We start from the raw sequence: 17,386 nt of genomic DNA on the forward strand, positions 1-17,386 counted from the left end.
GCTGCTTGGTTTTAGCTTTTTAGGATTTCATAAGCAAATTGATAGTTCTTTGTAGTTAGCTTAATAGTTTAGTTGGGGGAGTACCGTAAGCACGGATAATTCTTTTTCGTGTCACTAAGAAGAGGATCACATACTACACACTAATGAATCGATTTAGTATTTGAGACACTAGCTAGCAAGTGCCATAGGCATAGACAATTTCAACCAGGATACGTAGTACCGTAGGTACGAACAAGCACTAGTAACACTATATATCTTTATATATAGAGAGTTTAAGTAATGAGTAATCTTAATTCAATAAGATGGAGTAAGGCCATGTCATCAATTAAACTATTAATGTGAATTATTATAGATAGATATCTTAACCACTAATTAATGATGGTTTGACACCGCGTATGTGGCCCAACAACTATGGCACTGTATTTTCGATTGTAGATCCTAAAGTATTTTTGATTGGCATAGATCCTAAAGTTAAGAATTTTAATTTTTCGTATCATTGTTCTCGTCAGCACTCAGCAGTAGCGCAACAACGAAAACTCCATGAAAGGACACAATGAAATACGCTATACCCATATGGATGCGTGTTAAACCTTATCTCTTCTCCAGAACACCAGCAGCTTGAGGGCTTGGGCTGTCGCCTCCATCCCTCTTTCCTCTTACCCCACTCTCTCTACTCTCCGGCCACCTCTTAACCTCGCTATCTCGTCTATTCAAACCTCTCAGCTGTCTCCATCGTCCAACCTCCATCGGTCACAGTGATGGAGGCCAGGACCAAATCCACCTCCCTCGGCTCTGATCCAAACCTCAAGAGGGCCTTATCAGTTGAGATCTCGAAGTTTTGAGGTGGTTTGACATATACTTTGGTGAATAAGCCGTCAGATTCGAGGCAGCGACTCCGGCGACCAGAGGTTTATATTTTCGTTTTTATACTATTTTTCCTTATTTATCTCCTTTAACGGAGATTTATGTTCCATGCGTGGAACTTTCTTTACCCTACCCTCTATGGGGATTGTTTTACCCCTGGTGGATAGATTTCTTTTTTACTCAGTGTATTCTCATCCAAACCACATGGATAACCAGATTATTGTGTGTTTGTTCCCATTGACGAGCTGCACTTTGGGGTTTGTAGTCGTTTGGACGGATTTTGAGTAGTCAAATTTTTTGAGTTTGGTTCAAAATAAATATACTACTTTCGTCCGTATTTGTTGGTCCATTTTGGAAATTCGTGACATTTTAAAATTATTTATATCTTTCAATTTATAATTTTTTTCATGATTTTGAAAACTTTTAATATTAAAACTAATTGAGATCTGTCCAACAAAATTCATGTTGAATATTTTGTGAGATCTATATTGCAAAATATAAATAATTAAAAAGTGATACTCCCTCCGTCCCTTTTTAAATGTCCTACTTCGTAACTCCAACTTATTAAAAAGATATCATCATTATACCTTTCACATCAACTTTTTCCTTTACTTTCCCTACTTACCTTTTTTTTTTTTTGAAAATGTCAATTTCATTTCATAACAAGCCCGAAGATAATACGGACTCCATTAAAGATACAAGAATGAACCAAAACTACCAAGACTTCGACACAGGTACCCCCTGCAGAAGCAAGACCGATGAAACGCCTAGATTAGGAACCAATCTAGGTCCAGGTAGTAGAGAATCCCAAGGGACCACAGCTCAAACTCGAGAAAGCAGAAATGAAATCTGGACACCAAAAACTCCCAGCTACAGTACCCCAAACGTAGCCAAAGCTGCCGGCACAACCCAGACAGACGTGAAAGGAGGCCCTAATCGCAGCTGAAAACTCCGACCAAACACCCAAACCCTAACTAAGAGAGATTATTCACCCACCACCAACACCCACCGGATCTAGAAACTAGACCGGTACAGACCGGGTAGGGGAGACCTGCCGGTAGAAAAACCAGGCCAAAACAGCCGGCAGAGAGGAAAATAAAAGGAAAACCTAAAACCCATCCTCACCTTTATTAACTAACCCACGTCCGCCGCTTGTCGGACCACCATACGCCGTCTCCTCAGCTCTGATCTGCACCGAAATCGCCGAACAACACGGACGAAACTCCATCACTAGAGCTGGACCACCGGATAGGAAAACGGAAACACCAGAAGAACGGATGGGAGGGAAAGTAGAGAAAAACAGAGGATAGTAGATCTAGGATGAAGGAGAGGGGGGGGGCGGGAGAGGAAGGCGGCGGCAGCCCCCTTTCCTCAAAACCAGGCTCGGAAGTTTTTTTTTTTCTAGAGAGAAAGAGCAGCAGGTTAGAGAGAGAGAGAGAGGGCAGTACTTTCCTACTTACCTATCATCATTATACTTTTACTCACTAAATTTCAAAATGAAATATACTTTTAAGGACAAAATAGACAATGCACTAATTTTTACCCACTAACTTTACAAAATGGATACTTATTAAGGGACAGCCCAAAATGAAATACTGGACTCTAAATAAGGGATGGAGGGAGTACAAACTCCGGACTAACAAACACGGATGGAGGGAGTATATATACCTATAACGACCCAAATTTTCCGAAGTCCAACAATAATAACCAAAGTTTATCTGTCTTAAGAAATTACAAATGTCTCTAAAATTGAAACGAGTCTTGGATTCTTTAAACAAGTACTACGATCGTTTCAAAAACCTCTAATATTTTACTATTCACTACCACTCTTGCTTAGTCGCACTCCGCACCTAAACACTACAATACAACGAAGAAAAAAAATTGCTCTAAGTGAAACTAGGCTCAATATACGAAAATGGGTGATAGCAAGGGTGTTGCTCCATTCAGCCTATCCATGCTCGTTAACGTGCCAAACATGGACGGTCCGAATGGAGCCAACACTCATGATGTTTCCAAAGAGACAGCAAGGTCCTTGGGTTCCAATATACTCCCTCCGTCTCATTTTCATTGTCCATTATTCTGTTTGTATTTTTATGTCTTTACCGATATTTTTTAGTGTGGATTTTGAAAAATATGCAATATAGATCTTGTTTGATAGATTTTGATTAGTTCTATAATACAAAATTTTCAAAATTATGAAAAACATTATAGATTAAAAAATATAAGCAATTCAAAAATGACACGCAATTCAAAATGGACAATGAAAATGGGACAGAGGGAAAACATTGCTTGAGAATTAAGTCAAATCAAATCAACTATAGGATAGCTTCTCGTAAGGATGGCAAACGAACCGAGCTACTCACAAGCAGCTCCTGACTCTACTCGACTTGTTTAGTAATTGAGTTGAGCTCAAGCTTGTGTTTTAGGCTCTTTTACTAAATGAGCCGAGCTCAATACTCAAGATCTTGACTCGGCTCGTTCAGTAAATTAGCCGGGCTCGGCTCGGCTTGAGCTAGAATTTTAGGCTCATTTAGTAAATGAAGCGAGCTCAAACACTATAAAACTCAGCTCGCTTGCACCCCTAGCCTCTCATATCCTTCTCACCTAAGTAACATGCCATGCACCACCTGGGCTAAACCTACGAGCAATCAGGGGCGGACCGAGTGAGAGGCACGTGGGGCCACGTGCTCCCCACTCATTTTCACCAACTACTTAGTACAGAATTCTTGGATTCACCTTAGGTCCTATGTAAATGATTGTAGTTCATTTTTTTAAAGGATAATGCCTTGTTTAAAAAATATCAGCTCAATCGAATACCACTAAATGCTTGATCTATTCGTTCAACTTTCAAATCAAATTTTAGTACTTCGAATTCTGAATCAAAACATAAATAAATAATCAAGCACTACTTATCTTGATACAATTGATTTTTTTTTTACAAGGAATGCTAAGAGTTTATTATTTACAAAACGAACATCTTCGATTATTGTGTGCAAGGAACTCAATGTGAATCCGCACATTGCATTTATACATTTTTGGTCCCCGAAATCTGTACGCATTGGTATGGTATTCCTTCAATGTTTGCATGTGTTGGTGAATGAGAGTGACTTCATGATTTATTTATTTTTTGTTTTTAGATTACACCAAAATACTACTTGTTTTCACTAAAAATATCAAAGATAGGAGTACCATTTAGACAACAAAGTTAAAAAAACAAGTTGACTTGAATAGTGGGTATTTTTTTTTACTAAAAATACCATTTAAATAATAGCGTGCTCACCCTAATTCACAAAACATGTAGGATGGGATGGGCCATGGAGCATTGCTCCGTGGGCACTGAACCAATTGTGTAATACTTATTGGCCTGTCATATTCCCTATTTTGAATGGGCACATGAGCAAAAATAAATGTTCGAGGGCACAACTTAGGGCTGCAAACGATCCGAGCCGCTCGCGAGCGGCTCGGAGCTCGGCTCGATAACGGCTCGGCTCGGCTCGGTTCAAGACAAAAACGAGCCGAGCTCGAGCTCGAGTCCTGAGCTCGTTTCATAAACGAGCCGAGCTCGAGCTAGTCGAAACTCGGCTCGAATTGGCTCGCGAGCTCGATTATATAATATATTTATATATATATTTATATATATATATATTTTTACATATTTATATTTATTTATATATATATATATTTATATATATTTGTTTCATAAACGAGCCGAACGAGCCGAGCTCGAGCTCCGAAAATACCTATCGAGCCGAGCTCGAGCTCGAGTTCTGCAGCTCGTCACGAGCTCGAGCCGAGCTCGAGCTCATTGTTTTTGAGGCGAGCCGAGCCCGAACATGCCGAAACTCGGCTCGGCTCGGCTCGATTGCACCCCTAGGCACAAGTGAAAAATACTAATGACTGTAAGTAATGATGGGCTTTAATGACGAATTAAAGAAGAAATGGGTCCATTCCTGAAGCACAAACCTGCTTCCACGGTTCCACCACTACTTTATCAAGAAGAAAATTGTGGAGGAAAATGGTCTTCACTTTCTTTTTTTACATTTGTATGTGGATGAGAAGAAATGTCTCCCAATTATGGGACAACCCTTGGAAAACCATATCTTATCTAAAATCAATTTTCGTTGAACAATCATTAACAAAAGGAAAGGGGACTGAGCAGAATAAAAAGGCAAAGAAAAGCTACAAGGAATTCCCAATTGGAATTCAGAAGTAATATTATTGTTAATTACCTAGGCCCCGTTCACCTAAATACGTAAGTACTTATTTGAAATACTTACTTTTTGAATTAAAGGTAATGTATTCTGAGACCTGCATCATAAAAGAAGAAAATAAGTACTTAAAAAAATAAGAATTCTAATAGAACGGGACCTTATATATACATTCTGACATGACAAAATTCCGGGCCTATCACAAGAATATTTTTTTCTATTGGGGCAATATGCAAGTATCTATTCCCTTAGTTTGATAGAAATAAGAAATACAAGAACTTTCAAGACTCATATGGATATAAATTCATGGAATTTCGTTTTTTGTCAAGGTACTAGAAACTTTTTTAAGAAAACCATGTTCCTATTTTTAGTCACAATAGGCTCGTTTTTAGATTAATACCAGAAACATGTTAATCATTTAAAGAAGAAGAAGAAGCAGCAGCAGCAGCTGCTCTGGGCTCTACAAGGCTTTATAATTAACAAGAACTTGCAACAAAAAGCCAATCAAAAAATTTTTAAAGATCCAAGCCTAATAAAACAAAATACTCTACTACTCCCTCCGTCCCGATTTGTTTGTCCCTTTTTACTATTTGGGACCTCCTACAACACTTCTTTTTTTTTTTTCCCTGTATTTTTACTAATCTATTTCATCAAATACGATTCCTTATTCGGTTAGAAAACTGATAGTTTCTTGTTAATTTGTTTGCTATTTCTACATAACAGAAATAACTCTCTACATGTTGGAGTGCAATCTTTTTCATCTATCTAAAAAGTGAGTTAAGAATGAACATTATTAATCCTGTGTAAGATCCAGTCTTTTAAATTTCAGAATCTTTCATTTTGTAAATATTGATTGTTTTATGGGAAATACTATGATACACATATCTTATTTGGGTGTGTATCATATGCACCCCCAAAATGTTATGAACTATAGAGAAAATGTTACGAATCGTATTGTTAAAAAGTTACGAATCGTATAAAGGTTACGAGATATACTAAAATATTATGAATCATAATAAAAATATTACGAATTGTACTGCTGGAAAGTTATGAATTCTAAAACAAAAGTTACGAAACACGCTAAAATGTTATGAATGAATTATAAAATAGATGCATATGGTACATCCTTTTAAGGAATGTGTATTGTAAACTTTCCCTTATTTTATGGGTCTAATGGTAGTATGACTCTTTTAGTGTGTGTGTGTGTGTATATTGTCAATCTGTAACTTATATTGATCAACTTAACAAAGGAACATCAGGAGAAGCAACCCTCTACCCTCATTATAAGAAATTTGGGATATCCCAACGGTTTTTTAGTAACGCTTGGAAAAACCGTCGATATATATGGTGTATAGCAACGGTTTGCAAAACATTACTAGAAACAGGACTATAGTGACGGTTTTCATGCAACTGTTACTAGATTACAAGACAATAGCGATTGTTTTTAATAACTGTTACTAAAAACTAGACTATAGTGACGGTTTTTAATAACCGTTACTAAAAAATTGGATTAAGAAAAATCTGATTAATATAGTATAAATATTAGTAGGTGCTTCATTTTACACAAGTGCTGTGCTAGCCCAATTGGTTCACGTGTGCGAGCAAGAACGCGAGGTCTTAGGTTCGATTCTCAGGAGGAGCAAAATTTGTTGCACATTGCCATGCGGGTGACATGTGGGTGTCACGTCAGCACCACGTGAAGGATACGTGGCCATTACGCCCCACAACGGTGATTTTTCAAAAAAAAAAAAATTTGTCTTTAGCAACTGTTATAAGCGTCACTAAAGAAACCGTTACTAATAAAAATATGTACCAACGCTCATCAAAACCGTCATTATACCTCTTTAGTGACGAATATATTGCGACAGTTTAGCCAATGGTTGGTGAACCGTTGCTATAGCTTTTAGCGATGCTTTTTGTGTGTTTTTGACCGTTGCTAGATCTCGATTTTCTTGTAGTGCCTCTGTACCCAATCTGGATAATTCCCGAACCAAGTACAGAGGAGCTCATCATCAATATATAGATAGGGTAAACTTGGCTACATCATGAGCCATACACCCTATTACAACTAAAGAGGAATAAAGCTGAATGAAACATAACAAAAATGACTAATATAATTACTAAAGTATCACAGATGATTATTATTGGAATTGATTGCATTTGAACCTTGGAGCATCGATCCTGATTATTCTTTGAGCATCTCCTCCCATAACAAAAGTACTGTTGCAATATTCATTATATTGCTCTGATCAACTGAATTGCCCTTGCTGCCAATCTAAATTAACCCCATAGCCTCTACGATTTCCGCTGACTGAGCTAGATATATAGCTCTTTATATATATAATATAAAAAATAAGATGACATAGGAACAACCGCTTGTGCCTTCAAAATACAACCCTTGTGATCATCTCTATGCCTATCCACAATAATTATTTCCAACTCCCCGGCCCCGGCCCTTTCCGGTTTCCTTCACATATATATGTACGTATGCACCGCCTGCTCCCAAACTTGTTCGATCTTTTAGTCCAGTACTACTTAATTAATTTGCTCTTGGTTGGTTGTGTTGGAAATTTACGGAATTTCGGGTGAATGAAACCGGGATTTTGGAGGGTCTTCCGAGGCAACCGGTCCCGGGTTCGTTGAATCTGGATGCACCACAATCAATAGACGTATTGATGTGTGTAATCGTAACTCCCGTAACCCCTCCACCTTGATGGCAGCATTACTCCTCCCTCTTGATGGCAGAAATCAATTCAGAATTCAAAGGGCAGAATTCATTGCAGGAGTTATTCAGCCCTCCTCCACCCTATAAATTGAGGCTCCACGTTTTGGAGGAGCACAAGCAAATTCACAACTTTCCAGCAAATTCTGAAATTCGTTCTTGAGAGAGAAAGGCAGGCGGTAGTTAGTTCGCCAAGGCGGTCGACGGCGGTGTTCCGACGGCTTGCGGTTTAACCGAGCCAACCCTGGGAGGAAGACGCCGAACACGAACCTACAACACCGACGGTAGGCGGCGAATCTTTCTTAAGGAGACTGTGGTATCACACAGGACTCGATTTGTTTTCTTGGAAAAATCGTTTCGTATCTTGACTGTTCCATTCTGTTTTGTTATTGTATTATGCTTCGATTATGTAATTGTTAAAGTATCAATGAAATTGTTCTCTGAAATTTTCTGTTATTGCCGAAATTTTCCCAACAGGTTGTTTCCTCCACCTTAATTTGTTGACTCGCAGAACTCATAGAATTCTGTGCATGGTGGCTATGCCCTTAACCTGGCCGTATTAATTAATTTCCTTCAATTTCACCCTCTACCCTCTGTACCGGCCCAATCCGGCCGCATACCTCGGGCGCCGCCTAAAAGGGAAAGCAAAATGTAGCCAAGTTTTCACTAGATCACTGCATGTAATTAATTAGTAACATGGTCTTCTATAGTTTCATGCAAGCTAGCTAGTTCCAACCCGGCCACACATAGCTAGGATAGGACACATATTTAGTAACATCCACCAGTAATTTCCTCTTATAGCTAGAGCGTGTAGTTTATATATATAGGGTAAAATTATATAATACTCTATTGTGTAAACACTTCACACACACAGTCTCTTTCAGGTAGGGATGTTCTCATTTTAAATAAAATGTGGACGTCCCATTTTCTCATCTTTTTCGATCAAATTTCGATAATTCGAACCGCTTAATGTGTTCAAAACGTGATTTTAATGTTAATTGCAAGAAATAAGCAAAAAAAATGACTGGGAAGGACTTGATTTGAGCAGTTTTTATTTGAACCGTTTGACAAAATACAAACAAAAACTGCTCGGGTCAAACCCTTTCCGATATTTTTTTTGCTGATTTCTTATGAGTACCCTTAAAATCACATTTTGAACATATTGAACGGCTCGGATCATCGCAAATTAGTCGGGAAAGGGACGTCCTTAACTTAATACGATAATAGCGCCCTTACTTGAAATTTATATGTATATCGGGGCGGTTCCGTGGACAACCTAAAAAAACAACCCAAATCTCAATCTCAATTTATATGATTCGAACCGTTCAATGTATGTAAAATGTAATTTTAAAGGAGCTCGCGAGAAATTAGCAAAAAATATGACCAGGAAGTGCTTGGAGTCCTTCTACCACCACACTCATTTACACATCCACACTCATAACAAGGGTGGAGTCTGCACACACTACACACCCGGTGTGTGTGGACCCCACCCTTGTTGTGAGTATGAGTATATGAATGAGTGTGGTGTTAAAATTATTGCCAATTAAAAAGGTTAATTCCCTGGGTAAGTAGTTCCTCGATCTCCATATATATATATATATATATATATATACAGTCAGGTTCCGGTGAGGGATCCCTTATTTTTTTAAAATGCGGGACTTTCCTTCCCGATTGAATTTCGATGATTCGAGCCGCTCAAAGTGATCAGAACGTGATTTTAAGGGTCCCCGCGAGAAATCAGCAAAAAAAATGACCGGGAAGGGCTTCATCCGAGCAGTTTTCATTGAACGGTTCAAAAAAAACTGCTTGGATGAAGCCCTTCCCGGTCATTTTTTTGCTGATTTCTCGCGAGGACCCTTAAAATCACGTTCTGCACACATTGAACGGTTCGGATTTTCAAAATTGGATCGAAAAATGAAAGTTTCGCATTTTAACAAAGTAAGGGATCCCTCACTTGATAATTTGTGTGCATATATATATATATATTAGAATGAGAATGTCTTTATTTTAGTTAAAATAAGGACCTTCCAATTTCTTCCATTTTTTGTTTGAATTTCGATGATCCGAGCGACTCAATGTGTTCAAAACGTGATTTAAAGAGTATTCGTTGGAATCGGTAAAAAAATAACCAAGAAGGGCTTCATTCAAGCAGTTTTTATTTGAACCGTTTGATAAAAAAATAAACAAAAACTACTTAGATGAAACCCTTTCCGGTCATTTCACTACTACAATAAATCATAAAGATCACAGTTATTCGTTGTGATTGTAAGTTTTTCATCACACTTCTGCTACCGTGATGGATTTGGGTGTGATTGTAAGTCACTTTTTTTTATCACGGTTATAAGCCGTGATTGTTTCTCTTGGGTGTAATCGTTTCTCTTTTCTGGGTATGGATTGTATATCACTTTAGATCACGGTCTATAACTGTGATTGAAAGTTTTGAAAGTTCAAAATGATCACACACCATAACTGAGATGGAAAACCATTGAGCGTGATCTTTTCTTTGTATCTACTAGACTATCTTTTTTTGTCATTGTCAAGTTTCGAACCCACGCACCCTTAGTTGATATCTCAAGCTCTTACCACTAAGTTAGCCAAGAACTTCTGTTACATTAGCAAAACAAAAATATATATACTTACTTCCTAAAGTGAAAATTTTTTTTTTTTCCTTAAAACTTGCTGAATTTTTTGAAATGCAATTAACATGATATTAAAATATATAAAAATACATATATAAACATTGTAAAAAAAATTTAAAAATATGATAACAGATCTTTTGCCAATCAAAATTAGTTGTTGGTCACCAAAAGATTTTCTTGGGGCGAAAAATTTAGATTTAACTTGTAAATTTAATAGATAATAGCATTTGTTGTTGTAGTATGCGTTTTGTATTTTGATGAAAATTACCACAATCTGCATATTGTAACATTATAGACAAATTTTAGATTTTTTTTATAAACTAACCATTTCACATGGATTTTATGTTTATATTTAATTTCAATTTCAATGGTGGCTTCCCAATTGGATTTTAATCATTTTCAGACAAGAGCCATAATAATATAATTGTTTTTTTTTACCTAATGTGTCAAACGTAAATTTGGAAGACATTTGAAATAACTAAATTTCACTACTACAATAAACCACAAAAATCACAGCTCGTCTACGTTAAAATTGGACACTAGTGGAACAGTCCGCCCGTCGTCGAAGAAACAACTGGATACTGGTGGAACTCAGTTGTGGGATTTGCCCTCTCTCTCTCTCTCTCTCTCTCTCTCTCTCTCTCGATCTTTTTGGGCATGAAGATGAAGATGAAACGTAAAGATTTTAATTTTAGGATGAGTGTAATTAGAGTTTATTTTCTTACCTTTTGTAAAAAAGAAAAAAAAGAACTTTTCAAAGTTCTTAAACGATATCGTTTTTCTCACATAACTTTTCAAAACCTGCCCAAATGAGTACCATCCAGCCCACGTGAAAATTCAAACCGTGAGCCTAAATTGGTAGGCGTTTTATCTTGCCGCAAGAGTAAGATCATTTATCTCACTTTTTTTCGCGCTAAAGTTTTTTATCACGCTAAGGTCTTTTCTCTTTTATCTCGCTGCAAGAGCGAGATCTTTTATCTCATTCTTTTCCTCTCTAAAATCTTTTATCACACCCCAATTGTGAGGTCTTTTCTCTTTTTTATCACGCCACAAGGATAAAGTCTTTTCTCTTTTATCTCGCCACAAGAGCGAGATTTTTTCTCATTTTTTTCCGCCTAAAATCTTTTATCACACCGCAAAGGTGAGGTTGTTTTCCTTTTATCTCGCCGCAAGAGCGAGATCTTTTATTTCGCGCTAAAACTCACTTTTTATCTTAGTTTTGGACTTAAATTGAGATAAAAAAAAATTTAAGCACTTTTTATCACGCTTTCACTGAATCCGTGATCTTTGTGAATCTCCTTAGTGTGGCGCATATCTATTATTGTAGTAGTGTTTTTTTTTTGTTAATTTCTCCCGAGTACCTTTAAAATTATGTTTTGAACATATTGAGCGGCTCGGATTATCGAAATTCGATCAAGAAAGGGAGGTCTGCATTTTATTAAGTTAATGTGATTCTTAGGAGAATGAGACTATTCGTGTGTGTATATATACGCGCACACACATACACGTACGGTTATCTATCTAGCTAGCTTGCAACCCAGTTTGACTGATTGCTCTTTTAATTTACTACTAGGACTAGTATTTTAAAACTAGAAAATTACTATTATGGTTTAGATGGACAAGTTCTTTGATCGCTGAAAGCAAAATCTCTATATGTATGTGTGTGTATATATATATATCCTCAGTCGCTGTAATTTAATGAGAAAATATAAAAAACTGCACCGGCCCCATGCATGGAACGTAAAAAATGTCGATCTACACACATTTAATTTCATCAAGCAAAAAGTAGATGATGAAAGTTCAGATTAATTACACAGTAACCGTTAATTAATTACCTTTAAAATGAAGTAAAATGAGAGCACTGATCGATCCATAAAGACACATCACACAGCTAACTTGTTACTATTCCTTCCGTCCCTAAATGTTTGGCACTTTCATGCTTTTTATTGTCCCATATTATTTGTCCATTTTGAAAAGTCAAAAGCAAAATATGGTAAATTTCTTATGTTACCCTTTTCTTTTGGGCATCAAATTTCAAATTCAAATTTTCAAGTACTATTCAAAGTACATTAGAAGAGTAAGATTGGACACTTGATTTTTGCACAATACAATAATATTTGTTTCTTAAAAGTTAGAACTCCCAAAAATGCCAAACATTTAGGAACGGAGGGAGTAATTAATTAAAATCAACACAACAAAATTAAATCAACAACAAACCATTGTTTGATCCGATAAGGAAAAAGAACACAACAAACCCTAGTTTTTTGAACTAGCTAGCTAGCTTCTACTTTTCGATCCTAGTAATAATTAATAATACTAGCTAGTTGTACGTACTAATTATTATATTAACATAAAATGCTAATATATACTAGTACTCACCCAGATCGATCTAGCTAATTCAACACAGATAGAGGAATCATGGAGCTCCGACCCTCCGTTGACCCAACCATAGCACCTCCTCCAATGCTTTCAAAAGAATTACCGAAAACACCATTCTGCCCCTGGTTAAAACTTAACTCACGATGACCACCCATTATTACACCACCTCCATTCTTTGAACCAACAATATTATTATTATTCCCTTGCTGTGGTTTCTTCCTCTTCTTCTTCTCATATGCTATCCCTCTAGCTTTAGCCTGAGACTCTCTGACCTCCCTTAAGTAAAGCCTAACTGCTCGAGCCCCGAAAGGGTTAGTCTCTGGGCAGCCTCCATTCTCCTCGAATGCTGCCCTAAGACGGCCTACGAGGGCATCGAGGCTGCCCCAGGCTTGCTTGAGCGGACAAGGACAAGGCGCTGGTGGGTGGGGGTGCCCAAAGAAAGGGCAGGTGGCCGCGTGGACCTTGGTTTTGCCAAACTGGTCGAGGTACCGGAGGAATTCGAGCACGTGGGCCCCGCTGCATCGGGGGAGGACGAGCGGTGGGCGGTGGTTTTGTAGGTACTGCCCGAATGTGTTCCAGTCTCGGCGCTTCTGGGATTCGTACCTGTTAGAGATTTATATATGCACAGGAATAGTTCAATCCAAATATGCGTTCCAAGATTACTCCCTTTAATTACACATTTCCACAGTACACTAAACTGCTATATAAATTAACAACAGAGAGTACAAAATCATTGGGAATGATTAGTCTACTAGGAAAGCCATGCGCTAAAAAAGAGTACTCTGAAATTAGTGAAAGTATTTTATTTAATCGATATGTATCCCATCCTCTCACAATGCAGTATTGGTACTTCCCGATGAGGCAAGGATGGTACCAAGGGGTCTAGTAGCGGCAATCACCACGACAAAAATTTTAAAAAATACAATTATTATATGTAAATAAAATTATGCCTAACTTATATAGTTTCGCCACTACTAGATTTTTTTAGTATACATTTCGCCACTGCTAGGGTAAAATCCTGGTTCTGTCCTTGCGAGGAGTAAAGATAGGACCAGGAGGTCTAGTGACTGCAACCACCACAACAAGAATTCTAAAAAATTCAATTATTATATGTAAAAAAAATTATGCCCAACTTATATAGTCTCACCACCACTAGATTTTTTTAGTATTCATTTTGCCGCTGCTAGGGTAAAATCCTGATTCCGTTCATGACGAAGAGGCCAGGGATATATATATCCCCATAAATACGCACTCCTGAAATTAAGTGTATCTTGTACATTAATTTTGGTATCGTTCCAATTATTTTAAACGGCTTTTTCATGATGTTATCCACACCTATAATCCACGTTATGGATTCAATGCGAATCTTCTAAGTTAACAAAATTTGTATCATACATGCTCAAAATAAGTGTTTGTTATGGCAAGAGTTGACTACTGATTTGTAGCAAAGTTCAATCTATGCAAAGTGTAGTTACTAGCTAATACGAAAAAAAATTGAATAAAAACAACAAAACAAAAAATCACTCGCTACTTTTCAATTCAAACCCAGCCGGGAAGAAAGACGAATTAATTTGTGAGATAGTAAATATTTCTCCTAAAATCAAACTCGTCCGAGTATGATAATTATTAGTGCTCCAAGATTTAATTCGTCTCTTTTTTGACAATAGCGGTAGAATATGAAGTTGGGTGGCCATTTCCCTTTCCTTGTTGCCAATGATACCTCAAAAAGTGTAATAAAAGATAAACTCACAAAAATAGGGTAATGAGAGACAGAATTCTAAAAGTATATCTATATATGCTGGTGGGAATTCCACTATTTTAATTTTCTTGGAAAGACAAATCAATAAAAAGAAAATTGGAGAAAAGACGTGTCACTTCGAATTTTCGAATCATGGACTCTTTCAGTGGAATATTGCAACAAATTTTAAAGTTTGATATATTACCGGCTCAACGGTGGTGGATGATGAGGCAGTGAAAGCTGCTGTTGTTGGTTGCCGACACTACTTTCCGACAAGGAACTGCCGCTGGTGCTAGAGTTGCACCGGCTTCTTCCGGCGGCGGCGGCGATTGCTGCTGACATGTTATGCAACTTAGGGTTTGATGATTATTCCCTTTCCTTTTTTCTTACAATTGCGTGACAATATAATTCAGAAGTGATAAACCTACATGAGCGTGCGTGAGTGCGCGCGCGCTATATGCGTTTTTGAGACTAGTTTAGGAGGTGAAAATGAGTTTCATGGACTCGGAGCAGAATTTGAACCTCTGAGAGAGAGAGAGAGAGAGAGAGAGAGAGATGTACTTGATCACGCTGTAGAAAACTAGTATAAGAAGGCGGGTCTTCTGGGGGAGAAGGTCTACCGTCTACATGGACTGAATTTATAGAAAGAGTGTGTGTGGGGGTAAGAGAGAGAGAGAGAGAGAGAGAGAGAGAGAGAGAGAGAGAGAGAGAGAGAAGGCTGGGAGACTTGGGGATGAGCTCCACTTCATACTTCAATATTTTTGGGACACTGAAAATTAAAACATAAACCAAAATTTAGGACGGAGGGAGAAGGTATATTAACTGATAAACGAATTACTCCTATTTATCTACAAAATGAATGACAAATAAGACGTTAATTTTAAATTGTTCATATTACAAAATTACTCGTATTAAAATAAGTCTTATTCAAGTTCATATTAATATCAAATTAGAAACTATTTCTTTATTAAACACTTTATTTACACTTTATTTATACGTTAAACACTTTACATATTGACTTGATGGAAATTAATTGAGTTATTAGTGAATTATTCGAGACTTGTGTCGATAAAGACTTAATTATTCGAGATCCATTCATTTGTTTATACAATGAACCAGATGTGAGCCTCAATCTTAAGTTCATCACGGTGAATTTGAGCATGACTCCGATCAATTTGCAATGTGTGCATGTTCCTTGCCCTATATCACTTGCCCCATATAAAGCAAAATTAATATATTGGTAGTCTTTGATTGGGAATCGACACTTGATGTCCTAACACCCTTATTCATCACATATTTTTATAAAGCTTAGTATTAAATGTATGAATTTCACAAAAATGTATAATGATTACAGTGTATGCACCATTTGACGTTTCGCCAGGATTACTGATCGAATAATTACTTGTATGGAGTAGGTGTGAGCAAAATAACCACGAAACCGTAAACCCAGTCCAAACCAATCCAAATAGAATAGTTTGGTTTGGTTTTTTAATGATGTGATTAGGTCTCGGTTTAAAAAAAAATAGAAACCGTGTTAAATGGTTTGGTTATGAATTTATGTTAATGGTTCTGATTCTAAACCGATCCGAACCGTGTGATATATATACATATATATATATATATATAATTGGTTTAGATATACTTAATTTCCTTATTTAATACTCTATTCCACCACCCTATTTTTTTCTTTCACTTTCAATATTAATTTTCTATTCTTCTTGTTCCTACAATTTCATTACGCTAAACATACGCGGTTTGGGTTTAGTATAGTGATTTCCTACTCTCTTTTTTTAGTAACTTATTTTCTAATATATTTTATGCTTATTTAGTTGGTTGATGTTAGTGACTTTTGATGATTTTAATATACTAATTTCAATATAACTTTTAATTTAAGATATCTATGCAATTTTAAGTACTTAAAATAATTTATAGTGATGATATTTCAATTTTAAGCGAACCGAAGTTCAAAATCGAAACCAAACCGTCTTTGAAAGATTTGGATTGGTTTGATTTTATAAATTTTATGAATTATTTTGATTTTATAAATTCATAATTCGTAAATAATAATTTGATTATTAAATTATTATAAAATCAAACCAATTCCGTTCATGCTCATCATTAGTATGGAATATGTAAATACTACTCCTATATACGTGTACAAGTATTGGTTCACAAGTGCAATACCGCTTGCATCGATGATAGTGAAATGATGGGTACCGGGGGAAGGAGACAAGAGAGGGAGGGGGCCCATGCAAAGACACCCACACGTCGGGCAAGTGATGACAGTTTGAATATCACTTCAACCTGTCCCCTCCCCCAATTTCAACTGCTCTCTCTCTCTCCCTCTCTCTGTCTGTCTCTCTCTTCCTGCAATGCATTGTATCGTCTCTTTTCACTGTAGTAGATCTATTGCCTATTCTTTTGGGTAAAACACCAGTTTTCATTTCGATCAGTTGGGACAGTACTGCATGCTTTGTCCATTCACCACATGCATTGCATTCACTGGCCGGACACATGGTTGTTACTTGCAAGGCAAATATGCAGCCAGCCTTCTTGACATTTTTGTTTTTAATTAACTTTTTTTTATATACTCATAGTATATATATATACAGCCAGCCTTCTTGACATTTTTGTTTTTAATTAACTTTTTTTTATATACTCATAGTATATATATATATATATATATATATATATATATATATATATATATATATATATATATAGTCCGTATCCCGTAAGGACCACTTCATTTTAATAAAATGTGGACCTCCCTTTTCCGATTGAATTTCGATGATCTGAGCCGCTCAATGTGTTCAGAACGTGATTTTAAGGGTAC

At 36.8% G+C, this 17,386-nt stretch overlaps 1 protein-coding gene across 1 annotated transcript; it reads right to left on the bottom strand.

Annotated features, from left to right (window-relative positions):
* Positions 1-12,589: 12,589 nt before the first annotated feature.
* Positions 12,590-15,272, bottom strand: LOC131313004 (protein LIGHT-DEPENDENT SHORT HYPOCOTYLS 4-like). Its single transcript, XM_058341046.1, has 2 exons — positions 14,756-15,272; positions 12,590-13,415 (listed from the first exon to the last, which is right to left on the bottom strand). Exons 1-2 carry the CDS (start codon positions 14,890-14,892, stop codon positions 12,827-12,829), a joined length of 726 nt encoding a protein of 241 aa, XP_058197029.1. The 5' UTR covers positions 14,893-15,272; the 3' UTR covers positions 12,590-12,826.
* Positions 15,273-17,386: the final 2,114 nt, after the last annotated feature.

The sequence above is a fragment of the Rhododendron vialii genome, chromosome 13a (assembly GCF_030253575.1).
Source record: "Rhododendron vialii isolate Sample 1 chromosome 13a, ASM3025357v1".
Lineage (NCBI taxonomy): Eukaryota > Viridiplantae > Streptophyta > Magnoliopsida > Ericales > Ericaceae > Rhododendron > Rhododendron vialii.

Bases quoted from the DNA above. Each gene is read 5' to 3' on its own strand.
- LOC131313004 (XM_058341046.1), bottom strand. From the start codon at position 14,892: ATGTCAGCAGCAATCGCCGCCGCCGCCGGAAGAAGCCGGTGCAACTCT. The intron at 13,416-14,755 runs GTAATATATCAA...AATCTCTAACAG, and splicing joins CATCCACCACCGTTGAGCCG to GTACGAATCCCAGAAGCGCC.